Genomic DNA, 10,797 nt, shown 5'->3' with positions numbered 1-10,797 from the left:
GAGTTCAAGGAGACAGATGCAACTTGACAGCTGTAGTAGATGCAAGACAGCATAACAAGGCAGCAATGTCATGCTGTAAAGGTCTCCTGGCCCAACAGACCCCTCGCACACCACCCTACTTATTGTTTGTCGGGGTTTTGTCTTAAGCGGCTCGGGTTATTTGGCTCTATTTGGAGGTCTAATGGCATGAAATCTCTGAAGCCATCTACCATTCACCCATAGCCCCAGCTTCTCTCTCTTTTTGTCCGGGATGGCTTTCTTTGAAGGGAAAGGATGTAGCGGGGACACGCAGCTGATGTGTCCGTCACCTTTGCATACACTGCTATCTCTCTCGTATAGATACCTCCCCTCTAACGGAGCACTGGTACCCCGGCTTTGTCCTGGGCAGGGGAGGCAATGAGATGTCTGCAGAACCTGGCAGGAGGTCTGGCAGTGTGTAATCTAGAGCTAGCTCACTTTTCCTGTCATTTGGGAGGCAGGGTCGACCGGCGGATCCCGAGTCTGCAGGAGGACAGGTGAACAGAGCAGTAGGTGATGACACGAGGCACTCTGCAAGTCGCCCCTCTGTCAGTCTGAGAAACGGCTCCCCGAGCCCTTGAGCCGCTCACCAGCACAGGGGGTCCGATGGGCATTATCTCCTCTTGACTGCACAGCCACTCCTCCCATTGCCACGGAACAAACAGACACCAGGCAACCGGTTCCTTATTACTTTATGGAGCTGACGTATTCAGCAATCAGTAACCCTGGCACTGCTGGTGCGTCACGTACACCCCGTACAGTATGAGCATTTCATGGGGTGCCATCCCCTTCTTCACCGCTGCAGCAGGAAACACCTGGCTGCCCCAGCCTTGAACGCTTAGGCACCAGCACCTGGCATGGCTGGCTCCGGCCCGGGGGGCAGCACCTCCCCACAGCAGTGGGCACCAGCACCCACCGCTCTGGCGGGGAACGGGACGCTGCGAGGGCCGACGGGCAGGCGCAGACAGGGCTGTTCCGTGCGGAAGGGCCAGGCCACCCCAGCGAGCCTCCGGCATCAGCGTGGCCGGAGCAGCCAGCGCCGGTCTGTGCCAGGCTTGCGGGGCCCGTCCTGCCCTCAGGGCCCGGTGGGGGCCTTAGAGGGTCTGAGGCGCTCTCACCGCGCCCCCGCCGGTGACAGGGCAGGCCCTGGACAGCCCGCTGCAAGGCAGAGGCAGGCCTGGGGCACTGCCGCACCTTGGGCCAAGCAAGGGTGACCCGCACAGTGGCCGAGCCAGACTTGGCGCAACAGGCGCGGAGACTGGCATGTCAGAACGTTTATTAATAAAAAAATGACACAATAACTTACTCCCTTTGTCACACAAAGGGCTCGGTAGAAAGGGCTCTGGCCTCCTAAGGTAACACAGGTAAGTGAGAGGTGGGTACTTTTCTCTTGTCCTCCGAGACAGCGGCCTTCTCCTGTCCCCAAGGGGAAGTGCAGCCAGCACAGGAGCTACTGGCCACGTGGGGCCTGGGCCCTGGGGCTTGGCACAGGAGCACCCGCGTGCCCCTGCCTGCAGCTGGTTCGCAGGCAGCACAGACCAACACAGGGTGCAAATGCAGAGTATATGGAGACCACAGGCACGGGATGCCAGAGGGTGTGCAAGCTGCAGTGGAGGAGGAGAGAGAAGTGGCTGCTTCTCCCCGTAGCGCTGAGGGGTCTGTGGAGCACGAAACGTGAAGCAGCAGGACAGCGGCCGCGTGCAGGCAGGGGGATGTGGGGCTGGCTGGAAGCAGCCCTGCCTGCCTGCCTGCTGCCTCACACAAGCTCTAGCCTGGCAGAGGCAGGAGGCCAGCTGTGGCTACTTGTCACACTCCAGATCCTGGGCCCCCTCAGCGCCCTGGTAGTGCATCTCACAGAACTCCTGAATGCGGCTGCAGGCCTCCAAGATCATCTCCTCGGGCACGGTGATCACCACACGGAAGAAGTTTGGGTACTCAAAGCACTGAAACGAGAAAGGATGAAGCTGGCAGATTACCTGGGATAGCGCTGTAGTTTCAGAGCCCTGCCTCGGGGCCACGTGCTGTGTCAGCAAGTGAAAATGGGCAGTGTAGGACAGACTAGAGGACAGCAGGGCTGGGCGCTTGCTCCCTTCGACTGTCTTTTCTGTTCCAAGCAAATCTGTTCCAAGCAAATCTCCCATCTCCGTCTGCATAGACATGATGCTGTGAGGGTGACAGGCCAAAGGACTCTGCGTGGACTACGCAGGATCCAGGGGATGGGCTGGAAGGAGCTAGGGAAGGAGAGGGCTGGAGAGTATCCAAGGCCCCGTGCGTATTCAGTGCTGGAAGTGGAGCTGGAAGGAGGGGGGCACAGGGCACAGATGTTCTCAGCCTGTTGTCTGTCCTAGTGCCTACAGGGGTGGGGGACTGGAAATAGGGCGAAGAAAGGAACATAGGCAGTAGCAGTCCCGGGCCTCTGAGGGAGCGGCTTCAGCAAGGAGGTATGGGGGTACATGGGGTTCAGGGATACAGCTCTGCCAACTTGAGAAATACAGAGCAAGCCTGGAGCTGGGAAGATCCTGGCAGCCTGACTGAGAGCTATTAGTGGGCCAGAGACCGCCAGTCCCCATCCCTACACACTGCACTTGGAGCTCACGGCCAGCACATACACACCATTACAGACCACGGACACGGCACGCACAACTCCCAGCCTGTCCCCAGAGCTCAGGGCTGCAAACCCCTGTCGCTTCTGTCCCCAGGCTCCCCGGGGCTCTCAGCGGTAGGCTCACCGTAGCTGGCAAGCAGAACACAGACTGCTCCGAGATGAGTCGCTCAGTGAACTCCACATCATTTTCAAACTCGGGGAAATGCTCCATCTCAATTCCAACCTGCAGCAGAGGGATGTAACATGGCAACCAAAGGCACCAAAACTATCTGCAGTGTCCCTGCTTACCCACGTGGCCCCACAACTTCCCAGTCAAGGGCAGCGGTCTGCCCTCAATTTTTGCTCATGATTTGGGCTGACTGGAATGTAAGACACAAACAGAAACATATAAATGAAAACTGGGGCTTCTTTTAAGAAGTATTCATGAACTATGTAAAGCTGGAATTTCAGTTAAGGACAACTTTAGTAAAAAAAAATGATGGCAAAGATACAGTAACCAATTAGAAGTGAAAAGGAATAAACAAGATCTTGAAAAAGAGCTTGGGAGAGAACTCTAGTCAATATACATTAATAAGTCTGTCATGCAAGAAATCCATATGGTAAGAAAAAGACAAACGAATGTTTTGGTTTAAAAAAACCCCAAAGATAGCAAGTTCTAGAACATCACAAACAAAATAAATCCTTGCAGGATGATATAATTGGTAAAACGACACTGAAGTGCCAAAATGGTCAATAAATATTTCCGTTCTGTATTTGGAAAGGAGGAGGCTGTCCCTTTATCACATAAGGACAGTGATATCCTGGCCACTTGTTTACAACCAAAGATTACTTTAAACATCTCATGAAAATATTCTTAAACAAACCAGGCGAGAGATAATTTGTATGCAGAAGTTCTGAAAGAGCCAGTGGAAGAAAAATTTTACCCGATGATTCAATTTGAACTAAATGTTCAGATGCAGCAGAAATACAATAGGTGTGAAAGAATCTCAGAGCTGCGCCTCTACACAAAGAGCATGAGCAGAATGACCTGTGTAGCTCTGCGTAAGACTGGAAACAGGGTCAACTGATAGAGGCTTATCTATAGAACATGAGTGAGACTGATATTGCAGTATTCTCCAGTTCTGGGTCCACATTTTTAAAAGCTGATGAAAAACTGGAGACACTATGAGACCAAAAAAAAAAAAAAAAAGTGTTAAACTTAAGCGACTTAAATGTCTCAATCGAGCTCACTGAGATGAAAAAGGAAATTTCACCACATCATAAAAAGTTAAAAAAACCCAGGTACGGAAGAAGGCAGAAAAAGAGGCAACAGCATAGGCAGAAGACAGACATCCTAGTAGGAAGAAGGCTACATCTTCAACAGGAGATATGATAATCTGACTTGTGGCGTAGGGGCTTCCCATTGCCAGCAGGCTTCAAATCCAGGCAAAACAACGTTGTCTTGCAAAGTACAAGTCATTGAGCTCTGTGCAGGAGCAAGTGGGCTAATGTACCAGCCTCTGCTCTGCGAGAAGTCAACAACATATTCTGGCCTTCTAAAGTGACCAAGGGATGCGTCTGCTGCCCAGGGCAATGTGAAAATGCACGGTAACGGAGACCTGGTGCCAAGCACCAGTCTGAAACCGTTGACAAGCATTGGCAACGAGACCTGGTGTGAGTGTTGATGATCTGGAAATGGCACGTCACTCTCCTTGCTTACCATGAGGTACATGGCTCCGGCGGGCCGGACAGGCTGGAGGCCAGGGATAGCAGATAAGGCAGCATAACAAAGGTCAGCATTGGACTGCAAAGCAGAAAGGAGACATTTCAAAACAGGAGAAATTCCAGGAAGCAGCTCAGCAAATGGAAGCCAAGCTCTGGACCAGGACTATAAACAGGTTTGCCCACTGCAAATAAAGGGACAACAAATGCAAACAGCATGGGTGATCATGGCCTTGAGCACAGCAGGTGAGACTGAGCTGAGCTCAGCAAGTCAGTGCCAAACATCCCATCCCCTGGGTCACCAGCTCCAGCTGCAGGGCTGGGCTGCCTGAACCTTATCACAGCCAGTATTTCTGCCCCAATTACCATGTCTCCTGCTGGAATTGGATTTGTTGGGCTCTCCTAGTCACAGACAGAACTGCACCTTGAAGCAGGGCGGGGAGGGATGATGAGCTGAAAAGATACGACTCTCCAAACAATCCACGAACAAACCGTGCTGACCTGTTACAGCCTGTTTACCTTGAGGATGCTGAGGGTGTTGTGGTAGAACTCAGGGGGTGTTCGGTGCAAGATACGTTCCAGTGCTCCTTGAACAATTGTACAGGGTCCTAGGATCCTTTGACTCAGTCTTAGAAGGCCATCCCTGATCTGAAAAAACACGGTGATATTTGCTGCTCAGGACGTGCTTCCCTGAAGGAAAGGGACAGCTCCAAGGCCTACTCTGTATTTCTACAGCTGTTCACACCCCTCTCTTCAGGGAGCATACAGAGTACTAAAGACCATTTGCTTGACTATATGCCAGGTATTTGCAGACCGTTTACAGTGTCATTCTCTCTTCCTCAGTTGCAGATTGTAACACCAACAGAGACAACCTTTGGAGCTTCCCAATCTGACTCAAGCCAGGCTGGAATATAGCTACTACAGATAAAGCCAGAGCTGTTCCAAATACCACTTTGCGTTTCCCTTAGGTTTGGGCCCACAATCCACACTTTCAAAGCCAGGTAGGGACAACCAGCATTAGCTCTTCTGCTCACTCAGTTGGTCCTCTCTTCTCCCTCTTCCTCTGCAGAAAGCCCTCTAGGTGGAAGGGTCACTGTAGTAGATGGTTGTCCTTGTAACACAGCTGAACAAATAGCCAGGTAAAGCACTGGCAGCGCTGCGAGGTGCTTTGTACTTACTTTTGAGAGAAACCATATAAGAGCACATAGAGACCACAGGTGGACTCCACGTGCTGGATAAGCCATGCAATACCTTCAGCGCACACTGGAGCTATTTGAGAGGAGAAAGAATTAGGAGCACACAAAAAGGACAAGGCATATACGGAGGAGCAGCGGAGACAAGGAGCGTGTTACAGTGCAGATGTGGGTAGAAGGCCGTGTATGGGAGCAGGTGGAGTAAGGAAGGGACATGAAAAGCCTAGAGGTGCCGAAAAGCATGTAAGCGACTGGGTGACGCCCACGTGAGAGCAAAAGAGCAGTACATGCGTGTATCAGTTAAAGCCCTGGCGACCCACACACTGAAGACACTGCAGGGCTGTTGCCAGGACAGCGACACTCGGCAGTCCTCACCTCATTACCGAAGATGTCTCTCCTGTCATGAATTAGGATCCAGCCCATCCGCCAGCCAGGGACTAGCCACCGCTTTGCCAAGCCACCGCAGGACAAGATTGGCACATTGGTGCTGAGAGTTGCAATGGGTTCATATTTGCAGTCAGCAAACACCTGTGACAGGAGGCTGTGTTAGGGCTGTCCCTACCTCTTACTGTGAGAGCTGTGGGGGCGTGCAAGAGGCACAACAAGAAGGGAGGCAGGGAAGCCACGGGAAATTGATGGCGAAAGCTCCCAGCTTCAAGGTATGAACATGGTAAGCGCACTCACACGAAAGCGACCCGTTTGGGAAGAGGAAAGGAGCTGGACATGAGAGGTACCCCCAGGACTGCACACCAGAGGACTGGGAGCTCCAGGCGCGGACCCGGGCACAGTATAGGGGAGTGGAGCTGCCGCTCACCTCTGGAGACCTGGCTGCCATGGCCAAAGGGCAAGTGCCTCAGAAAGGACAGGCAGCGTGGGGGTGCAAAGGACCGCAGCTGACACTCACCATGTCTCCATAGATCTCGTCAGCAAGGATGGGCACGCACTGTCTTGATGCCACTGTGGGAGAGAGGGCATTCAGCCTGGCCACCCGGCACCCTCCGTGGGAGCAGACTTGCCCTTTGCTGCAGGGCCTGGCAGGGCTCTGAGGGAAGCTCTGTCCCAGGGCAGAGGGTCCCTATCTTCCCCCTACAGACCGTTCATTCGGAAAGCCCAAGCATTGGAGATCCCTGCCCTGGCTGAGCCTAGTTCTGCTCTCACCTGGGGGGGCAGGCAGCACAGCCCTCCCACCGACAGGCCAGGGCTCAGGAAGCGTAGGGCTCCCTGGGAACGCTCTCCCTCTGCGGAGCCAGAGCGGACAGACGAGCAGTCCAAGCCACACAGAGCGTTTGAGGAAGAGCGAGACACACGCTCTGCCTGTTCTCGCCCAGATAAGGCAACACCTTCACACCGACCGAGCCCTGCTTCCTGAGCTGGAGTCAGTGATGAGGAGAGGAGCAAAGCCCTGGGCCATGGTGATCAAGACGTGGGCAATGTGGGCAGACACTAGACTGCAACCACGCCCCACATACACACAGGCAGGCTCACCTGCCAGGATCTTCTGGAGGTGGCTCTTGCTGAACACAGAGCCACAGGGGTTTGACGGGTTGTTCACAATGAGGCAAGCTGTCTTCTCATCCACCAGAGACTCCAAGTGCTTCAAATCAATTTCCCAGGCCTTCTCTGGCTAGTGAAGTGAAGAGAAGGGGAAGTAACGCCTGAGGAACGGGACTTGCCACACAGAGTGAGGTGTGACAGGGTGCCCGGGGTTGCTCAGGTCATCTTCACCCACTTCCCAGGCAGGGCCAGGGTATTTCTGAGAGGCAGAAATATCAGGGCTGCCCCTTCCAGTCCTGCCACCACTTACCAAGAGGTTGTAGAGTTTGACCTCAATCCCCATAGACAATGCCAGAGTCTTGTAGAGGGAGAAGCCAGGCCGTGGCACCAGGATGTTCTGGCCTGGGTTGGCCAGCACTGCCAAGGCAAGCTCTATGGCCTGGCTGCAGCCACTCGTTAAGATGACGTCCTGTAAAGAGCACACAGGTGTCAGCGGAAAGCACAGCCACTCTGAAGTGCCCTAGCCACGTGGGAGTGACATAATGCCCAGGCTCTGCCAGGTGAGAGCTTCTCGGCCAAAAAGACAAGTCCAGAGCCTGACTGAAGCCTCCTGCAGGAAACCTCCTGACTGCAGGAAACCTCCAACAGCTGGAGAGCTCAGCCTTCTCCTGAGGAGGGTGGAGAAGGGCTCAGGGCAGGGGGTGAGAGCAGCAGGAGGCCACTGTGGGACAAGGCCGTGGGCTAGCCTTCAGTCCCACAGCTGGGCAGGGGAGGGAGAGAGCTAGCGCAGGGCGCCCGTGCCGTGGGGTCCAGCCATGGGCAGCAGCACCCTGCCTGCGCTACAGCGGGAGTGCCTCAGCCGGGCACCAGTACCTGGGCCTCCAGTGGTGCCTCTGGGCAGTTGTAGTACGCGGCCACTGCTTCCCGGCAGGACTGGTAGCCTGGGGAAAGAGGAGCCAAACACGGAAGGGAGGTTTTTACAGACCATTTCCTTTTTCTTGCCAGTACAAGGCTCACAGCTGCCACCCAGCTGGGGGAAGCCTGTTTGTTAGTGACACTGTCCCAAGGCGACAGAGACTGTCCTGCCTCAGGCCAAGCACCGTGCAGCCCCAAGGCTGGGCCAGGCAGGCCAACAGCAGGGACAGGCCCCGGGGCAGGGAGGCAGGCTCTGGCCCCAGCACGTCCTGGACACAGAACGGACAGGAGCAGGGTGGAGGGCAGCCAGGGAGCTGCTCTGACCCAGCAGGAGGCCAAGTGCTATGACATGGCCTTCACTGTTTAGTGATGGCACAGGGGCAGCCCTCCCTGTCACCACATGGTGTCCGGTGAGACAGGCATGATCTATGCTCTGTGCATGCTTTTTGCACCAACTGCAAACGAGGCTCATGTTGTCTGTGAAGTCAGGGAGCCCAGGGGGAGTCCTGATCCCGGCAGATCAGAAAGGAACTTGGCTGCAACCCACGGCAGGGAGACACAGTCCTGAGCCCTGCTGGGTGCCTGAAACCCCACCTGCTCTAATGGCTGGGGGAGCAAACACAGCTTCTGCAGGAGGCTCTGGGCCTCAAACAGATCGTGCGGGGAACGGGACTCAGGTGTATCTGGGGGATACACATGCTTGTGTGCTCATGGGTGCTACTGGAAAGATGTCTGTGGGCTGCATATAACTGCTGTGGGGTAGGAGCTGGCACATGGCTTCGTCCTACTCTCACAGGAAGAGCTTTGTCAACTTACCAACAGATGGAGCATAACCGTTGTAACGTCCTGAGTCCAAAACCTCCTTCACAGCCCGTGTGACCTCATCATTTGTGGGAAGGTTTCCAAAGACCGTTGGGTCTCCTTTTTGAAGATTTAAAAATAGTAATGTTCTTACTGATCTGTGTCAGGCACAGCGCTGTGTGGTTGTCTGGCCTATGCCTGGGTGCTCGCACAAGCTTTGTGCTTCAGAGCCCTGCAATCTGCCAGCCACACAGTCGACCCCACTGCCCAGAGGCTTCAGCCACAGCACTATGCTCACCTAAGGACAAGGAGATCATAGCTTTCTTTGGGTTGGGCTCCACCTTCATGCTGTCTACGATGGCTCGGACAGGATTGAAAGTCGTCTTTGACATTTCAGAAGCCCTGACAGCCCATCTTGGCTTCCGGCCCTTCACCTTTCCCAGCGATATGCTGGTCCCATTGGTCTTGAGATGAACATCCAGCACAGGGGCATGATCTCCATGGCCATTCACTTGGATCAGGTACGGGTCCATCCTGAGAGCTGTCGGTGTGAAGTGGATTTCCTGGGCTTAGTTAACATATGCCAAACAAGGGATCTGCCCGTTTGGGGACAGCCCATGACTCTCCAGAAGTAAAACTTCTGAAAGCTGTAGACCCTACCTACTGCCTGTGGACAACTCAGCCAGCAGCAGCAAGTAGGGCTGTATTCGCGGCCAGAATGGAGCGAAACCCCACACATAAGTGAGAGCACAACGTAGTCGGAAAGACAAAGGCATCTCTCTGTGCTAGCTGCACCACTGCCTAGCATGGACTTGCTGTGCTGAGGAGGAGCAGGCCCCGCTAAAGCCAGCAGCCGAGAGTTAGCAGCATGTTGTAGTCACTGCTTGACTGCAGTCAATGTTCCACTGACAGAGGGGACAGGTCACCCCCCTCCATCCCCCAAGCTCTCAACTTGCACGCCTCAAGCTGCAACCACAAGGATCAGCCCACTACGTGTGCTCACGTCCAGAACGTCCCTCCAGTCTGCAGACAGACATGTAGCACTGTTTAAATCAAATCTCAGATGCCAAAAGGTAGTTCTGGTCCAATGTTGTCAGGATGCACTGGGCAGCGGCAGGGTATAGGTTACAGACACTTGCCTCTGCCAGCAGAGCAACAGGGAGCAACAGCCCAGCCCAGAGACCCTAGATCAAAAGGCAGTGCTTAGAAAATGGAGCAAGACTGCTACGGCCAGGAAGGAAACCAGGGAGGTGGCACCACCCCAAGCAAAGGGCCTGTAGTCCTGCCTGAGGCTGGGCAACACGCACGGCACAGCAGAGGAACAGCTGCCTTCTAGGCCCCAAAATGCACACAAAAATGACTTGCATCTATACCCAGAGCAGAAGGCAGACCCAGCCAGCAAAAACCTTACTTATGAACCGATGCGGACTTGGGGCTTTCCACCTGCAGAAGGTTCGGGACCGGGCACAGGGCAGGCAGAGACCTCCTGAGCCACCGAGCCCAGTGGTGCTGCTGCTGGCACACTGTCTTGTCATCCTGCCATAAACCGCTTATGCTGCCCGTACCGCCCTATTTCTCTGCTCCACTGAAAGGCAATTCAGTGAACAGTGGCCCTTTCCTGATGGCAGTTACTTAGCCCCATGCTCGCAGATATTCACAACACAGCTACCCCTTCCTTGCTGCAGGGACTGAGCTGGAAGGGTTGTAGCATTGCCTGGTTTGTGCAGGATTTGCCATCTGAACAAATCTCACTGCTTCAGTGAAGTTTGCACCTAGAGATGCCCCATGCTAGTGGGGCTAGTGAAGTGAAGAGAAGCTTCTCTGGCTAGTGAAGTGAAGAGAAGGGGAAGTAACGCCTGAGGAACTGGACTATACTTCTCCCTCTTCACAGTCTTTAAGCTATACAGGATTTTAGCATCTGCTCTTATATTCCCCTATAGAGCACAACTCGTCTTATCCCAGGCTGGTATCTAAACCAGCTCATGGGAATCATGCTGTGGAAGCCTCTGTCTCTTCCCGCTGATTGCAAAAAGGAGCCCCGCACGACTAAGTCAGAGGAGGAACATGAAA

At 54.2% G+C, this 10,797-nt stretch overlaps 2 protein-coding genes across 2 annotated transcripts in view; both read right to left on the bottom strand.

Moving 5' to 3' along the window:
* Positions 1-10,797, bottom strand: part of ADAT1 (adenosine deaminase tRNA specific 1) — a 118,108-nt gene that overhangs the window by 81,705 nt on the left and 25,606 nt on the right. The gene's annotated exons all lie outside the window — the stretch shown is intronic.
* Positions 1,695-9,260, bottom strand: LOC142413698 (tyrosine aminotransferase-like). Its single transcript, XM_075510096.1, has 11 exons — positions 9,026-9,260; positions 8,743-8,847; positions 7,885-7,952; positions 7,322-7,480; positions 7,003-7,141; positions 6,422-6,474; positions 5,893-6,045; positions 4,844-4,972; positions 4,323-4,406; positions 2,748-2,846; positions 1,695-1,961 (listed from the first exon to the last, which is right to left on the bottom strand). The coding sequence occupies exons 1-11, from the start codon at positions 9,258-9,260 to the stop codon at positions 1,818-1,820; spliced, it is 1,368 nt and encodes a 455-aa protein (XP_075366211.1). The 3' UTR covers positions 1,695-1,817.

This window comes from Mycteria americana, chromosome 8 (genome assembly GCF_035582795.1).
Source record: "Mycteria americana isolate JAX WOST 10 ecotype Jacksonville Zoo and Gardens chromosome 8, USCA_MyAme_1.0, whole genome shotgun sequence".
Classification (NCBI taxonomy): Eukaryota; Metazoa; Chordata; class Aves; order Ciconiiformes; family Ciconiidae; genus Mycteria; species Mycteria americana.
Note: the sequence above shows the minus strand (reverse complement) of the source record. Positions and strands in the feature narration are given on the sequence as shown.